This window comes from Bufo bufo, chromosome 3 (genome assembly GCF_905171765.1).
Source record: "Bufo bufo chromosome 3, aBufBuf1.1, whole genome shotgun sequence".
NCBI lineage: Eukaryota > Metazoa > Chordata > Amphibia > Anura > Bufonidae > Bufo > Bufo bufo.
The window spans coordinates 684,188,013-684,207,138 of record NC_053391.1 but is presented as its reverse complement, the minus strand read 5'-3'; the positions used below and the strand labels follow the sequence as shown (position 1 = coordinate 684,207,138).

The following is a 19,126-nucleotide window of genomic DNA, read 5'->3' as shown; positions in this document are numbered from 1 at the left end:
TAAATACAACAGATTTGAGATTCAGTGGTAAAAAAATACCCTGCTCTTTTGGAGGCGTTCATAAAAGGGGTTTTCTGGGTGGTCTATATTGATGACCTGTCCTCAGGATAAGCCATTAATATCTGATCAGAGGGGGTCGGACTCCCAGCACCCCCGCCAATAAGCATATGGCACTTTGGTAAGCACCACCTCCTCCGCACAGCTGTGCTTAGGTCATGTGACCCGTGAACGTGATGTCACAGACCTAGGAGCGCAATGGTCTCTTCAAATAGCTGATTGGTGGGGGTGCCGGAAGTTGGACCCCCACCGATCAAACATTGATGACCTATCATATGAAAATCTTGGAAAACCCCTTTAAGGAATTGACAACTAAGTTCATTAAAGGTGAAGCCCCAACCCTTAAAGGGGATTTGTTACCTGTCTACTAGAAATACCTTTAGTCGATAAATCCTAAATTGCTAATAAAGTTTTGGCTGAAAAAGCATGGAAAACATCACCGGGGGCCCCTCTTCCTGCCTTTTTCTTGCCTTGTTTGCCTTCTGCTCTCTTCTTCTACTTCCCGCTGTTTGAGTGGGAGGGGCCTAAAACAAGTCAAGATAGAACTTCCTGTGACCACAGGAAGTGATCATACCCAGGCAGGAAGATAAGTGGTAACTACAAATCCATCAATCCATTATTATCTGTGATATGTATGTCCTGTAGGTCATGGGGAATTCCTTAAAATTTCACGTGTGAAAATTCCAGGAAATGAAGAAAAAAAAAAAAAAAGTATCAATCTGGGTTTCTATGGTTACTCCTGTGCAAAATAATCAATATTCTATTTCCATAAAAAAAAAAGTATAGAAGTCTATGGGAGTCTGGATATAGACTGGGCCATGGGAGAATCTGACCTATGAGCCTAAGAGCTTGCACTCTAATTCAGCAGTCAGTTTTTTCGCGGGCTACATTGTTTCCGATGTTATATTTTTTTTTTCCATGGTTGATTATAAAATCTACTGAGAACCTGTAACTAATGGGAATTTCTTTCCCTGGACATACTGTACCCCCACCCCACCCCACGATATATAAATGCCTTTACCTGTTCACCCTCGGTCCTACCACATTGATGCTAACTAGGAACTTTCAACCACTGGTCACGTTACACCACAAAGAAGAGTATAGGGGCATGACAGGCGGTCACGTGGAGCAGTACATTCTCTTGATAGCACCGTGAACACGTATCGATTCGGATCATTCTCGCGTAAGAATTTCGGACCTTACACAAGTCAAAAAAACAAAACAAAAAAAATATTTAAGAACTTGGGTCGGGTGCGTTTGGAGTGTGGCGGGAGTGAGAGGACGCAGCGTCTGGGATACAATCAGAAAGCATAAGCCGTTTAATAGTCGCTAACGTTATCTGGTGGCCTCGGTGGTAGAAATAAGACAATAATAACCATAATCATCGCATAACAAGTGCTTTGTGATTTCTGAAATTTACTCTTTCGCTTCGGCCAGTTTATTGTTTATCTCTTTGCTCTTCTCCTTGTCTTCGGGTTTGGCGGGGGTGGAGGAGGCGGTCTCGGGGGCCTTCTTTTTGGAGGCTCGGCCGGGGATGATCTGCTTGTCTTTGGCCTTTTTCACCGGTTTATGGCTTGGTGTGGTTGTCTTTTTTGGTTTGGAAGGCTGGACGCTGGGCTTCTCCACCTGGACGGAGACAGACGCACAAAAAAACACGAAGGGAGGGGTGGGGGACACGGACACGAAAGAGGCAGGGAGCAGAAGTTTAGAAAAACTTTTTTAAAAAATGCAAAAAGCTAAGTCATGCTGGTTATTTTTACATAGTCTGGGCGGCGGCACACAAGGGGCTTCTATGCAGACAGTTCTTTACCAATTTTAAGATACAATCTGACTCCTGACTAATGGCCTTGTTACATTGTATCTGCGTAATTATACACAGCGATCTAAATGAACAAGTGAAGCTGCAGTATAAAGCATGGAACAGAACCGCAGCCAGAACATTTGATGGGAGAGTCTCCGACAGACCATGTAAGTAAGCTGGAATCACTGATGATAACTGTGCCTAATGGAGCAGAGCTGCAGTATAAAGCATAGGGAAGAACAGGGCATCAGCTGGATCTTTGAATAAGATAAGACTTGGATTTAGGATCTGGCTACATAGTGATATGGGTCACTTGACATTTGATATAATGCATTTCAAAGGTGTCGCAATGCGACATGTTTCGACTGTGACAGAAAATTCTGACTTGCTTGGATTTCTTGCATGTAGCATGACACCATTGAAATGCATCACATGACATGTCACGCAACTTTTCATGGCACCGCGCAGCCGGACCCTTAGACTACTTCAGACTCCAACAGACAATACAGCTGAGCTGGAATCACTAGGCTGTATCTAATGGAGCAGAGCTGTAGTGTACAGCATAAGGAAGAACAGAGCAGTGGCCTGAACCTTTAAAGGGCATCTGTCAGCAGTTTTGCCCCTATCTGCTGACAGATGCCCTTTAATAAGATAAGAGGTGGATTTAGACTACCTCAGACATCAACAGACGATTATAACTGTGCCTTAATGATTAGTGCTGCAGTGTACAGCATAGTGAGCAGAGCATCAGCATGAGCCTTTGAATAGACAGGAGGTAAATTTCAGACTACCCCAGACTGTAATAGACAATGTAGCTGAGTTAAAGTAACTAAACATAGCCAAGCCCTAATGGTGCAGTGCTGCAGTGTACATCATAGGGGAAGATGGAGCAGTGGTCTGAGCCCCTGATGAGACAATAGGCGGATTTCAGACTATAGATAATACATCTGAGCCACTATCCCCGATCGTGCCGAATGGAGCAGTGAGGCTATGTAGAGCATAGGGAAATATAGAAATACTGCCCGAGCCTCTAATGAGACAGATTTCAGACTTCCTCAGATCTTAATAGACAATGCAGTTGGAGGGATTGATCATATCCTTGTCCTGTGACCCTGCATAGACCTTTGTCAAGAATATGAGAGAATATCAGAGTTCTGTCCCCAGTAATGCACCTGTGCAGACTGACTCTGGAAGAGATAAGAATGAGCCCACCCCAGGCGCCATGATGGAGCCGGGTGTCCCCTGTTAGCTCAGGCGCCGTGCTTCCACTGTCCCTGCAGAAGTATGAAAAACAGTGTGGTAACAAAGTGAAAATGGAGCAAATGCCGCACCCAAGAACCATGCCCCAAACCAACAACAGGATACAGGTGTTACCACCAGTGCACAGCGCAGTACCGTCATCATGGCTCCGACCAGCCCAGCACAGTGCTCATATCTGTGTTATAGAGATATATAGAGAAATGAATCCTTCAACCCCCACATCCCGCAAGGTAACATGAACCCTCAGAAAAAATTGCTCATATCACAATTCATAGCTAGTCTACACCTAGAGCTGCACTCACTATTCTGCTGGTGCAGTCACTGTGCACATACATTACATTACTTATCCTGTACTGATCCTGAGTTACATCCTGTATTATACTCCAGAGCTGCACTCACTATTCTGCTAGTGCAGTCACTGTGTACATACATTACATATCCTGTACTGATCCTGAGTTACATCCTGTATTATACTCCAGAGCTGTACTCACTATTCTGCTGGAGGAGTCACTGTGTACATACATTACTTATCCTGTACTGATCCTGAGATACATCCTGTATTATACTCCAGAGCTGCACTCACTATTCTGCTGGTGGAGTCACTGTGTACATACATTACATTACTTATCCTGTACTGATCTTGAGTTATATCCTGTATTATACTCCAGAGCTGCACTCACTATTCTGCTGGTGGAGTCACTGTGTACATACATTACTTATCCTGTACTGATCCTGAGTTACATCCTGTATTATACTCCAGAGCTGCACTCACTATTCTGCTGGTGCAGTCACTGTGTACATACATTACTTATCCTGTACTGATCCTGAGTTACATCCTGTATTATACTCCAGAGCTGCACTCACTATTCTGCTGGTGCAGTCACTGTGTACATACATTACTTATCCTGTACTGATCCTAAGTTACATCCTGTATTATACTCCAGAGCTGCACTCACTATTCTGCTGGTGCAGTCACTGTGTACATACATTACATTACTTATCCTGTACTGATCCTGAGTTACATCCTGTATTATACCCCAGAGCTGCACTCACTATTCTGCTGGTGCAGTCACTGTGTACATACATTACAATACTTATCCTGTACTGATCCTGAGTTACATCCTGTATTATACTCCAGAGCTGTACTCACTATTCTGCTGGTGGAGTCACTGTGTACATACATTACTTATCCTGTACTGTTCCTGAGTTACATCCTGTATTATACTCCAGAGCTGCACTCACTATTCTGCTGGTGCAGTCACTGTGTACATACATTACTTATCCTGTACTGATCCTAAGTTACATCCTGTATTATACTCCAGAGCTGCACTCACTATTCTGCTGGTGCAGTCACTGTGTACATACATTACATTACTTATCCTGTACTGATCCTGAGTTACATCCTGTATTATACCCCAGAGCTGCACTCACTATTCTGCTGGTGCAGTCACTGTGTACATACATTACAATACTTATCCTGTACTGATCCTGAGTTACATCCTGTATTATACTCCAGAGCTGTACTCACTATTCTGCTGGTGGAGTCACTGTGTACATACATTACTTATCCTGTACTGTTCCTGAGTTACATCCTGTATTATACTCCAGAGCTGCACTCACTATTCTGCTGGTGCAGTCACTGTGTACATTACATCACATTACTTATCCTGTACTGATCCCAAGTTTTACAGCAAGACACGGAGGCTCCTATTGCTATCTCCTTCTTTACTGTCCACCAATAGCAGCAAAGAAAAGTTTACATAACATAACGTAACCATAGTAACATCACCCTCCCCTCACAGTTCATATAACAGACGGCTCCTCCTATAGATCCTCCTCTTTCTTTGCTGCTGCCACCAAGATAAGTACTTATTTTGGCAGCTCCTGTGTTTAGATCTTATATTATAATTATATTGCTGTTTATTTGTCACTTGCTTATATCCCACGCTTCTGCTAGCGTTTATCATACCGCTCTTTGCTTGGGACTAGTTCCCTGCGCCCATCTCATTTGCTGCTTTCATTTTCTTAATGTTATTAGGTCTGTTTTCCCTCCCCATAGGTTCCGCTTCTAGCGGTTTTTCACTGTACCCCATTAGAGTATTCTTTTGCAGGTTCCTTCTTACCCCATCGGCGCAGCGTTTCCCGCGCTCACCTCTGTCTTTTCCTATGGCCGCGTGATCTCGCGAGATCCCGGCGGCCATATTGGTACTCCTTTGGTCGTCTCCCGCTTGTTCTCGCGGGATTTCGGCGGCCATTTTAGTTTTTTCTGCTTTCTTCCCGCCGGGTCTCGCGGGATCTCGGCGGCGCTTCCTGTTTCTCTGCATCCGTCCTGCGATCCAGTCGCCTACTCCGGCGCTCCTGTACATCGGGTGACTAACCCTGTTTACCTTACCTACTCCGTTTGCCCTGCAATATAGCATCTACCCGGTCATATATTCCCACCTTAGATCAGTGTAGTCTATTCCTACCATCAGTCACATATATAGGGATAGATCGTCTTTACTATCATGCCTCTATCCGATCCTACTCCTGAGGCCTCAGCACCTTCATCCCCTGGGAGGGATTCCCATGTTGGGGTTGACACCCAGGCAGTAGCGCTGCAGCGCTCTGTCTCAGCCGCAATCACTGCTGCAATGGACTCTATGTCCTCTGTGCTCTGTCGCAGACTATTGCGCAAGCACTGGCTGGCCACCCTGTTTCAGGGTCTGTGCAGCCTGCGGTCCCCACAGCTCAGCAACCTCCTACTGTGAAAATTCCTGTGCCACAGGGACAATTGACTGGTGCGCCTCCGGCCACCCTTGAACACGCGCATAGATCGCGTAAGAGAGCCTTTCCGCGCCAGGCAGAACGGGCGCGGCCTTGGAAATGCGCTAGAGCGCAACAATTAAGCGATTCTGACGCCGAGATCGGGTCAGATGAGGAGGCTTTTGCTGAAGCGAGTGCTGATTCTGAGGAAGAAACGCATTCGGGGCCTAGTGCCCCCCACTGCCCCACCCCTTCCACTTCTCAAGTGAAGGATTCCTCTGCTGTGGTTACTCTGGCTTCTTCCCTGGTTGACCCTTTGGGAGAGCCCATGTTTGACCCTAACGCCCTCCACCATCCCAGATCGGCGGAGGGGCTGCCAACAGACCATGTTGGTAAATACCTGGAGTACTGGGTCCGCCGCCCTCTTAGCAAGGAGGCGCGCAATAAGATGAAGGCGGAATGCCCTAGACCCATTGTACCTAATAAGGTATGTGACACCCCTGTGGTTGATCCTAAGGTCACACAATTTCTTGCCAAGTCCGGCTGGAATCCCCGTAAGGGGTTAGATTCAGCTCTGCGTAGCTGTCAGGACAAGCTCCTGGACGTATTTGGGCCTCTGGCCAAATTGTTTGAGATGGCTGAGAATGCCAGATCTGAGGGGTCCCCTATTGACCCAGAGGAAATGAGAGGCTGGATCCAGCGAGCAATCTGCATTGCTGGCAACGCCAATTCCTCTCTAGCAATTGAGAGAAGAAAGGCGATTCTATTTAAAATAGACCCAAAACTGGCCAATCTGGCCCTGACTGAATCAGGCGCAGATGCACAGGGTCATCTTTTTGGCGACTCCTTTATTAAGGATTTGAGTCGGTTTGTGGGAGCATTCACTGCCTTAGATAAGGCCCAATCTTCCATTAGGAGAGTATTTCAGGGACGGGTCTCCACCAGGGCCGGCAGTAGTAGGGGCCGCCTGTCCGGCCGTTCCAATTTTCAACCCCGCAACGCGGGCAGAGGCTCCTTTCATCAACGCCCCGCCTTCCAGGAACAGAGGTTTCCATCCCCTTTCTTCCCTGCCAGAGGTGGACAATGGCGTGGCAGATCCTACAGAGGGAATCAGTCTTCACGACGTCCTTTCGGTAAGTCCTCCCCCGATGGGGGCTTCTTTGGATCATTGCATAGGGGGCAGACTCCTTCATTTTTCCCCTGCTTGGGCGGCAATAACATCCGACCCTTGGATTTTATCCACTATAGAAGGCTTCCAGGTGGAACTCGTGGGTTCGCCGGACCAGATTCCACCCCCTCCCACCTCCCTCCTGTCTCGCCCCGACGCCGCGCTGGTAGACCTAGAACTCACTTCCCTCTACCACAAGCGGGCGATCGAGAGGGCACCACCATACACGACAGGGGTCATCAGCTCTATCTTTCTGGTCCAGAAGAAAGGGGGTCAGATGCGCCCAGTTATCAATTTACGGGCTCTGAATGCGATTGTCCGCTATCGCCACTTCAAGATGGAGGGCATCCATCTACTCTGAGACCTCCTTATGCCGAGCGATTGGTTTGTAAAACTAGACCTCAAGGACGCTTACTTGACAGTTCCTGTGTCCGCCCCCTCCAGGGATTTGCTTTGCTTCCTGTGGAAGGGGGAGATCTGGCGGTTCTCGTGCCTCCCTTTCGGCCTTTCCTCAGCTCCGTGGTGTTTCACGAAACTAATGCGACCGGTTGTGGCCTGGCTCCGCAGTCGTGGGGTCCGCCTCATAATATACCTGGACGACATTCTTGTCATGCATCAGTCTGCCTCGACTCTTTTAATACATCTCCGCTGGACGACGGACCTTCTATCCCGTCTAGGTTTTCTCGTCAACCACGAGAAGTCGTGCTTAATACCATCGCAGAGGATGGAGTTTTTGGGTTTTACCGTGTATTCGGTGTCAGAATCCCTCTCCCTACCCGCAACGAAGCTGCGTTCCATACGCAAGGAACTCAGACATGCCCTGTCTATGCCTCTGTTGTCCCTACGCCATCTGGCCAGGATCATCGGTCTCCTCGCCTCTTCGATCCAAGCGGTGTTTCCAGCCCCTTTGCACTACAGGGCCCTTCAGCTCTTGAAAATAGCACATCTCCGCTCTGGCGCTGCGTTCGCAGACACTCTGACCCTGGACCCGGAATCTCGGGAAGAGATCGCTTGGTGGATCGACAACCTGGAAGCGTGGAACGGCAGGGCGATATTCGGTTTACAACTCGATTTCACTGTCGAGTCGGACGCCAGTCTTCACGGCTGGGGTGCCCACTGCAACGGGATCTCCACGGGCGGCCGGTGGTCCACAGAAGAGACACGACTTCATATCAACGCGTTGGAACTTCTTGCCGGTTCCTTTGCCATTCGGAGTTTCACCAACGGGATGGCTCGGGCGTGCATTCGTTTGAGGATGGACAATGTGTCTGCGGTACGCTACATCAACCGATTGGGAGGTACGCGCTCGGCTACCTTGGCTCGGTTGGCGAAAGATTTCTGGTCTTTTTGTCTCTCCAGGGAGGTCATGGTTCAAGCGGAATATCTCCCGGGACTCCACAACAGTCGGGCGGATTGGGGCTCTCGCTACCTTACGGACAGCAGCGATTGGATGCTAGCTCCAGAGGTTTTTTCCGAATTATCCAGGAATTGGGGTCCTTTTGCTATAGACCTATTTGCCTCACGTCTCAACACCCAACTTCCACGGTTTTTCAGCTGGCGCCCGGATCCGGCGGCAGAGGCAGTGGACGCGTTCCTTCAACCTTGGTCCGGTCCGCTGATGTATGCATTCCCTCCATTTGCTATGATCCCGAGGATGATGTTACATGTTCGTCGTCATCTGGCCGAATTGGTGGTGGTGGTCCCTTTCTGGGGGACTCAGGCTTGGTTTCCGTCGCTACTGGGTCTCCTGATAGATGTGCCGTTTCTTCTCCCGACTCGGATGGATCTCCTCCAGGACCCTCGAGGATTACACCACCCGCTCCTGTCAGACGGATCCCTACGTCTGATAGCCTGCCTGATCTCAGGACGCCTGGAGAAGTCGGCGATATTTCGGAGGCAACTAGACGCCTTATGGACAACGCATGGGCTCCCGGCACCAGAAAATCTTATCGGGCAGCCTGGCGATCTTGGTGCGTGGAACGGGACTTGGATCCCGTTTCCGCCCCTGTGACCCACCTTTTACATTTTCTTACCTCCTTTTTCGAAGCGGGTAAGGCTTATCGGACAATTAATTTGTTCAGGTCCGCTATTTCATCTACGCATCAGGGTTTTGATGGTGTCCCTGCGGGACAGCACCCTTCCGTATGTCGTTTGCTTCGCGGTTCCCGCATGTCTCGTCCTCCCCGGCCTCGCTTTACCACGACTTGGGACGTATCTTTGGTCTTGTCTTTTTTATCCAACTGGCCAGGTAACCCGGATCTTACGTTACGGCAGTTGTCGGCCAAGTTATTGGTTCTTTTTTGCCTTATATCCTGTAAGCGGGTCTCAGATGTTCGGGCGCTTGATCACGACGCCAGATCATTTACTCCGGAGGGGGTTACTTTCAATATATCCAGACGTACTAAGACCAACATTAGGTCGGTCTCTTATCCCTCTTTTCCATCTTCACCGGCTCTTTGCCCAGTAACTTGTTTGAGGGAGTATGAGTCTCGGACGCATACTTACCGGTCATCTTCGGTTCCTCAGCTTTTCTTGTCCATTCGGCATCCGTTTGGTCCTGTGTCCAGCCCTACTTTGGCGCGCTGGATGAAGTGGGTTATGTCGTTGGCAGGAATTGATACTTCCATATTTACTGCTCATTCCGCTAGAGGTGCATCGGCTACCGCCTTGGCTGTTTCGGGGGCACGGTTGGAGGATATTCTACGTCTTGCGGACTGGTCTTCGGCATCGACATTCAGGGAGTATTATTTTAGACCTCCTCCACATTTGTTTTCTGCTGTTATTGCTCAACTTTAAACTTAGCAATAGGAGCCTCCGTGTCTTGCTGTAAAACTAGGTGATTTTCCTAGTCTATGACGGAACGGAAAGTTATGGTTTTATTAAAGACACGGAGGCGAGTATTGCCCACCCTGGGATTCCCTCCCTTACAATGTATTTTTCTGTGGTTTTTCACTCTGATTTGCATGCTATGTCTGCATAGTCGGCTTAAGATGTTTATTCTGGCAGGATCGCGTATGACTTGCGATGTCTTCTCCTGCCCATTGCTTAACCTGTTTATTACTTTCAGGAGGAAGTTGATTCGCTTCGGGCTTCAGTTGCTCTGTTCCAGTTATAGCCATGTTGGCTTTCAATGAAGAAAGGTTCCAGTGATCTGAGCTGTTGGTGTTCGTTGGGATGTTCCGGTGGTTCCATGCTGGTCGTTTTCCCGATTCAAGGTTCCGGTTTCGTGTTCGGTGGTTCCGGTCATGGTGTCAGGCTCGTAAAGAAAGAGGAGGATCTATAGGAGGAGTCGTCTGTTATATGGACTGTGAGGGGAGGGTGATGTTACTATGGTTACGCTATGTTATGTAAACTTATGTAAACTTCTTTGCTGCTATTGGTGGACAGTAAAGAAGGAGATAGCAATACTCGCCTCCATGTCTTTAATAAAACCATGACTTTCCGTCATAGACTAGGAAAATCACCTAGTTACATTCTGTATTATACTCCAGAGCTGCACTCACTATTCTGCTGGTGTAGTCCCTGTGTACATACATTGCTTATCCTGTACTGATCCTGAGTTACATCCAGTATTATACTCCAGAGCTGCACTCACTATTCTGCTGGTGCAGTCACTGTGTACATACATTACATTACTTATCCTGTACTGATCCTGAGTTACATCCTCTGGAGTATAATACAGGCTGTAACTCAGGATCAGTACAGGATAAGTAATGTAATGTATGTACACAGCGAATGCACCAGCAGAATGGTGAGTGCAGCTCTGGAGTATGATACAGGATGTAACTCAGGATCAGTACAGGATAAGTAATGTAATGTACAGGGAGTGCAGAATTATTAGGCAAGTTGTATTTTTGAGGATTAATTTTATTATTGAACAACAACTATGTTCTCAATGAACTCAAAAAACTCATTAATATCAAAGCTGAATATTTTTGGAAGTAGTTTTTAGTTTGTTTTTAGTTTTAGCTATTTTAGGGGGATATCTGTGTGTGCAGGTGACTATTACTGTGCATAATTATTAGGCAACTTAACAAAAAACAAATATATACCCATTTCAATTATTTATTTTCACCAGTGAAACCAATATAACATCTCAACATTCACAAATATACATTTCTGACATTCAAAAACAAAACAAAAACAAATCAGTGACCAATATAGCCACCTTTCTTTGCAAGGACACTCAAAAGCCTGCCATCCATGGATTCTGTCAGTGTTTTGATCTGTTCACCATCAACATTGCGTGCAGCAGCAACCACAGCCTCCCAGACACTGTTCAGAGAGGTGTACTGTTTTCCCTCCTTGTAAATCTCACATTTGATGATGGACCACAGGTTCTCAATGGGGTTCAGATCAGGTGAACAAGGAGGCCATGTCATTAGATTTTCTTCTTTTATACCCTTTCTTGCCAGCCACGCTGTGGAGTACTTGGACGCGTGTGATGGAGCATTGTCCTTCATGAAAATCATGTTTTTCTTGAAGGATGCAGACTTCTTCCTGTACCACTGCTTGAAGAAGGTGTCTTCCAGAAACTGGCAGTAGGACTGGGAGTTGAGCTTGACTCCATCCTCAACCCGAAAAGGCCCCACAAGCTCATCTTTGATGATACCAGCCCAAACCAGTACTCCACCTCCACCTTGCTGGCATCTGAGTCGGACTGGAGCTCTCTGCCCTTTACCAATCCAGCCACGGGCCCATCCATCTGGCCCATAAAGACTCACTCTCATTTCATCAGTCCATAAAACCTTAGAAAAATCAGTCTTGAGATATTTCTTGGCCCAGTCTTGACGTTTCAGCTTGTGTGTCTTGTTCAGTGGTGGTCGTCTTTCAGCCTTTCTTACCTTGGCCATGTCTCTGAGTATTGCACACCTTGTGCTTTTGGGCACTCCAGTGATGTTGCAGCTCTGAAATATGGCCAAACTGGTGGCAAGTGGCATCTTGGCAGCTGCACGCTTGACTTTTCTCAGTTCATGGGCAGTTATTTTGCGCCTTGGTTTTTCCACACGCTTCTTGCGACCCTGTTGACTATTTTGAATGAAACGCTTGATTGTTCGATGATCACGCTTCAGAAGCTTTGCAATTTTAAGAGTGCTGCATCCCTCTGCAAGATATCTCACTATGACTTTTCTGAGCCTGTCAAGTCCTTCTTTTGACCCATTTTGCCAAAGGAAAGGAAGTTGCCTAATAATTATGCACACCTGATATAGGGTGTTGATGTCATTAGACCACACCCCCTCTCATTACAGAGATGCACATCACCTAATATGCTTAATTGGTAGTAGGCTTTCGAGCCTATACAGCTTGGAGTAAGACAACATGCATAAAGAGGATGATGTGGTCAAAATACTCATTTGCCTAATAATTCTGCACGCAGTGTATGTACACAGTGACTGCACTAGCAGAATAGTGAGTGCAGCTCTGGAGTATAATACAAGTAAGTAATGTAATGTATGTACATAGTGTATGGTTAAGACAGGCGCTCTAAACTTGAAACCACCCACAGAAAGTATTCCCTTAAAACAAGTATTTATACTTTATGCACTCGCAGTAGATAAATATTTGATATTTCACATCCACATTCACAATAAAAAACCTGTTCTAGAACATGATTGAATACAAAATGATACCTTAAAATAAATACAAAGACAAAAATGATATAATAAAAATAATAAAAGTGTGTAACATATAGTGGCAGTATTGTTCTGGGTGCTGTATGTATGGTGGGTCCACTAGTACCGGTATACACTGGCCACCTGTTGTTTGTGTCATTGGTAACTACCAGCCACACAGCTACAAACCATTGTCACAATAGGTGTCACATTTGCATATGTGCATATATTAATAGGAAGAATACTGAAAAACCTTCAGGTCATATTTGCAGCCACCAAATACAAACTATGAGTACACAAATAGTCCCACAACATGGACAGTAATATACCAGAGGGGAATCATTGGCAAAAATTCCCACAAAAAATATGTATTTTAATCAGGGGCCATTTTTATGCGTCTAAGTCCTCTTTTACACGGGCGTCATGGATTTGGGCCAGATAAGATGCGGGTGCATGGGTTCAAGGTTGTGTAGATTGGGTTCATGGTGATGGATCATGTGACAGACTATGTGATGCGCGCAAAGACGTCACCACAGGTCCTTTTCCTCCTGCACAGCAAAGAAGAAGAAAGAAGAGAAGCCGGGCTGCGTGATCAAGTGGATTAAGGTGAGTACATTAAAAAAAAAAAAAAATTTAACCCCTCCAGCGCTGTTTTACTATGCATTCTGTATTCAGAATGCTATTATTTTCCCTTATAACCATGTTAAAAGGAAAAATAATAATGATCGGGTACCCATCCCGATCGTCTCCTAGCAACCGTGCATGAAAATCGCACCGCATCCGCACTTGCCTGCGGATGCTTTCTATTTTCACGCAGCCTCATTCACTTCTATGGGGCCTGCGTTGCGTGAAAAACGCACAATATAGAGCATGCTGCGATTTTCACGCAATGCACAAGTGATGCGTGAAAATCACCGCTCATGTGCACAGCCCCATAGAAATGAATGGGTCAGGATTCAGTGCGAGTGCAATGGGTTCACTTCACACATTGCACCCGTGCGGAAAACTCGCCCGTGTGAAAGAGGCCTTAAAGGGAAACCCTCAAAAATGTGCCCTGGTGGAGCCTAGAAACATTTTATTTCCTATCGGTTTGATGTACACAAATGTGCAGCACTCCACGTTTTTGTATTCTGCAGAGTCCAGTAAAAAAATGCATACGTTAACGTAATTTTTTTTTCTACCATGGAACTGTATGGTGAACGGACGCCACTGTACGGCATCAGCCTGAGGCATCTGTGAACGCATACATTTTTGCTATGCATTAAATGGATGGCAAAAATAGGATGTGAACCCAGCCCTAGTGTCAGAATAAGCACCAGTACACAGCGGAGCAGCGTGGCGGAAAAGGGGAGGCCGCCATGTACTGACAGAGCGCTACCTGGTCCTGGTGGTCAGGGGTGAGGACTGTGCTTCCCAAGGGTCATTTTCTACTGGGAAATACAGGACACAGTATAATACACTAGAATCTATATAATATAAAGATATTAGCCCTACCCCCGAATGATAATACAATTAGGTGGTCATTTATTATATAGAAATACGTCTATGTTAGGCGTATTTCTGACACAGATTGTGGCGCAATGGTCCTTAGCACCGCAATCTGCATATTTTTCCCGCTCATGCCAGGTCTAAAAAAGGACAGCGTGGGCAGGAAAGGGATACAGTTATGGCCATACGGTTATTGCATATCACCGCCATACAGTGACCGGATAACACCGCCATACAGTGACCGGATAAAAGGGTATAAGAGGGCACAGTACAGGGAATGACTAGGGGGACTGCACAGGGTGTGGTAAGAGGGCACAATGCAGGGTATAAGGGGGCACAGTACGGGGTGAGGGGCACAGTATGGGGTGAGGGGCACAGTCACATGACCCTGTGACATTAGAAGGTCCTTATGGTGAATGCGGTTCATACGCCACCATAATGAAAGGCAGAGGAGTGAGACATGGCTGTGATTATGGGGCTAGAGATAAAAAATGTAACTGTCGGCCAGTACAGGCCCCAAAAATTAGCCAATAGGCATTCACCTGACAGCAAAGAACTTTGGATTCTGTGGCTGGAGGTGCATTAGGCGGGCACAGGATAAATATGTAACTGTCGGCCAGTACAGACCCCAAAAATTAGACATTCACCTGACATAAAAGGCCTTTTATGCCGCTATATATACATAAGACAAGGACCATTCTTTATTCTGGGTGATGGCGGATATGTGTGGGCTGGCATGAGGAAATTCAATTACACGTGGTCATCACAGGTTTTGAATTCCTCCGAGATCCATGCCTCATTCATTTTTAGAAATGTGAGGTAGTCCACACTGTCGTGAGCTAGGCGAGTGCGCTTATAGGTCACGATCCCCCCTGCTGCGCTGAACGTCCTTTCGGACAGGACACTCGACGAGGGGCAAGCCAAGAGTTCCATGGCAAATTGTGCCAGCTCTGGCCACAGATCAAGCCTGCACACCCAGTAGTCAAGGGGTTCCTCGTTTCTAAGAGCGTCCACATCGGCCGTTAACCCGATGTAGTCGGACACCTGTCGGTCTAGGTGTTCCCTGAGGCTGGATACGGAGGGCGACTGTCGATGGGTTGGCTGCAAGAATGATCTCATATCCAAAGTGACCAACACATCATCAAACCGCCCTCCTTTTGCAGGCGCGGTAGAATTGGTACCCGCACCTTTTTCGCTGTGGGTGAAAATTCCTCTGCTAGTGTCCGCAACAGCAGAATGCAGCATCTCTTGCAGCAAGGCATGGAAAGGCTGCATTCTGACAGCCCTCTGTGATGCTGGTAACATGTCCGCCATTTTTTGTTTGTACCGGGGGTCTAAGTACGTTGCCACCCAATACAGGTCCTTGACCCGTATGCTTTTTATACGGGGGTCCTTCTTCAAACACTGGAGCATGAAGGCCGCCATTTGCACTAAATTGGAAGCGGTGGAGCACCATGGCTCCTGCTCATCGCCCAGGAGAATGTCGTCCTCGGTCTTCTCCCCCCAGCCACGGACAACACCATGGATCCCCGAAAAGTTTAAAACCTTCTTGCTCCTCCTCGGCCCCGGCACCATCCTCCTCTGACTCCTCTTCAGACTCCTGCTGACTTGTCTCCGATGGGGTAGCCCCCCTGGGAATTCATCCAGCATTGCGACTTCCTCATCTTCCTGCTCCTGCTACTCGACGGCTTGATCAATGGCACGACGCAATGCACGCTCCAGAAAGAAGGCGTAAGGCACGATGTCACTGATGGCGCCCTGGCTGCGACTGACCAGTTTGGTGGCCTCGTCAAATGGCTGCAGAAGTCTGCATGCATCGTGCATGAGCAGCCACTGACGCGGTGAAAGGAAACCAAGCTCCCCAGAACTTGTCCTGCCGCAGAGTTCGTACATGGAGTCGTTAACGGCACGTTTCTGCTGGAGCAGCCTATCAAGCATATACAAGGTGGAGTTCCATTGCGTCGGACAGTCACAAATCAGACGTCTGACGGGCAAGTGGTGTCGCCGCTGAACGTCAGCAAGGAGAGCCATGGCCGTGTAAGATCTTCTAATATGGCCAAAGATTTTCCTGGCCTGCCGCAAGACGTCCTGGACCCCGGGGTATTTGGCAACGAATCGCTGCACGACTAAGTTCAGGACGTGTGCCATGCACGGCACATGTGTCATTTTTCCCTGTGTCAGCGCGCTCAGCAGATTGGCACCGTTGTCGCACACCACTTTACCAACTGTCAAATTGAGCGGGGTTAGCCACTGATCGGCCTTTGACCGCAGAGCTGAAATCAGTGCCAGATGAACGCGACGACGGCATGATGGAAGGTGGAGTGGAGGACAAATGGGAGGAGAAGGAGAAGAGGCAGGACATGGAGCGCCAGGAGTGCGGCTTTGTGGGTTCTGACTGTGTTGCTCCCACTGGGCTCGGTGATGGGAGGCCAGATACATTCTTAAGGCGGTCGTCCCTAGGTTAGTGTTTGCCTTACCGCGACTTATGCGTTGACAGCACAGGCTGCTGATGGCAATACTATTGGCTCGCTCCGGATACATTTGCCGTCTGCTTTTTGCCTCCGGTGCCCTGCGAGTTCTGCCTGCTTCTCCTCCCTATCTGCTGCTCCGTCTCTCCCTCTGAACTCCCCTCCTCTTCCTCTCTTGTGGGCACCCACGTGGCGTCCATCGACACGTCATCATCGTCACCTTCACCACCATTGACATTAGAGATCTCAGAGTAGGCAGCAACAGCGGGGACCACCCTCCTTGGGCTGATCTGGGTACTGTCGTCAGACCGCTGGGCGGCGGCCGTTGCTACCACCTCTTCCTCATCTAATGCCAAGAATGGCTGCGCATCGGTAAGGTCTGGGAATGGATGGGGAAATAATTCCTCTCGAGTGGAGGGGCTGTGGTGGTGTCTTTATGGGTGCACACAGCAGAGAGTGAGGAGGGTGCAGAAGTGGAAGGCTGAGTGAGCCACTCAACCAACTCTGATGCACCCTTTGACGTAATCGCACGCACCTTCTGCAACTTCCCACTTAGGCTCCGGCCTGGAGCACCTGCCCGACCCCCTACCTCCCCTGCGGAACGGTCTGCCTCTTCCTCTGCCTGTCATTTTCTAAATGAATCTCTGCCTAAGGCCTCATGCACACGACCGTTCCGTTTTTTGCGGTCCGCAAACAGTGGATCCGCAAAAAACGGAAGCCGCCCGAGTGCCTTCCTCAATTTGCGGAACAGAATGGGCGGCCAATTGGAGAAATGCCTATTCTTAGGACATGTTATATTTTTTTTGCGGGGCCACGGAACGGAGCAACGGATGCGGACAGCTCACGGAGTGCTGTCTGCATCTTTTGCGGCCCCATTAAAGTGAAAGGGGCCACCCCCGAGCCGCAAAAACTGCGTCTCGGATGCGGACCCGAACAACGGTCGTGTGCGTGAGGCCTAAGTCCGTAGAGAAGAGCAGTATTTGGTGGAAGAAGGTATATGGCACCCCTCAATCAGTGTTTGGTGGAAGAAGGTATATAGCACCCCTCAATCAGGATTTTGTGGAAGCAGGTATATCGCAGCCCTCAAGCAGTTTTTTTTAGGGGCAACAGGTCAATCACACCCGTTGCAAATAGTTGTTCCAATAGCGTTTGTCCCTCTATATAGCTGCGGTATCGCAGCAGAACCGCACACAACTGCTGCACAATACAAATGCACTATAATATACTTTCTATGTTGTGAAGATATGCGTATTGTGTGGCCTGTAATTGTACTATGTAATTTGTCTATTGGGTAATTTCCGTGGGTTTATTGTCTGGAGATTGGTTGTTTCTTGCCTCCCCCTGGGAAGGCCCCCCCCTTGCAGGAGGTACAGTATAAATACAAGTTCTGTTCAATAAAAAGAGAGTCTTTTTACACCCTTCATCACGTTTCGGCTGATGTTTGGATACCTGTGATGTGTGTGGGAGTGATATTGCTGAGATTGCTGGCTGTTATACCTTGGGAATCTACCGAACAAGCAACCGAACGGAGGGCTATACTCACTGCTATACTCACTGCTATACTCACTGCTATACTCACTGCGTGCTTTTCCGTTCGGGTAAACCAGACGAACCAGACGCTATTACTACGGGGTTCGTTACATATGTTAAACAGTAAATCACACCCCTCAGTATGTCATAGCTATCGATAGCACACCTATACCAGTCCTTAAAAGGACTTTTGTGGCCCTATTAGCTAGCGTTTGGTGTCCCTAACATTCTGTCCCTGCTCCGCACAGCAACCTCTCCCTACACTGGCAAAACACTGAATGTAAAATGGCTGCCGATCGGGTTCTGTTATAGGGTTGGGGGTGTGTCCATGTGCTGAAACGTCTCAATTGGCTGTCCTGTCCCACCGGATGGAAGTGTCATGGGTCAAAGTTCGGCGCTATGCAAAAAAAATATGGTGCGTGTGAATATCGCCATATGTTCGCATGTTTATTTTTTCATTTCCATTCCGTTTTTTGCGGATTTTGTTTGCGGCCCCTATGCGGAACCATTCATTTCAATGCTTCCGCAAAAAAACAGAACGCAATGTACTCCGTATGCATTCCATTTCCGCATTTCCGTTCCGCTATAAGATAGAACTTTGTCCTATATATTGTCCGCAAATCACGTCGCGTCGCTCCATTCAAGTCAATGGGTCCGCAAAAAATACGGAATGCGTCCGTATGTCTTCCGTATCCGTTCCGTTTTTGCGGAACCATCTAATGAAAATGTTATGCCCAGCCCAATTTTTTTTATGTACTTACTGTTTAAACATTATTGCTTGCTTCCATTTCCGATCCGCAAAAAAATGATCACAAACGGAAACCAAACAGAACAACGGAACGGAAGCGCAACAGAAACACTACTGAAACAATAAAACTTAAAAACGGATCCGTTTAAAACGGATCACAAAACCATACGGTCGTGTGCAGGAGGCCTAAAGCAGACAGAACTTTTGTGGGCCTAACTAGAAACTAATTGTGATATATTTTTTGATAAC

At 47.6% G+C, this 19,126-nt stretch overlaps 1 protein-coding gene across 1 annotated transcript in view; it reads right to left on the bottom strand.

The window, feature by feature from the left end:
- Nucleotides 1-702: 702 nt before the first annotated feature.
- The window catches only part of MAP6 (microtubule associated protein 6), a 46,046-nt gene continuing 27,622 nt past the window's right edge, over nt 703-19,126 (bottom strand). The window contains exon 3 of the mRNA XM_040426471.1: nt 703-1,683. Within this exon, the coding sequence (XP_040282405.1) occupies nt 1,474-1,683 (210 nt within the window). The 3' untranslated portion in view covers nt 703-1,473. The remainder of the gene's footprint in view (nt 1,684-19,126) is intronic.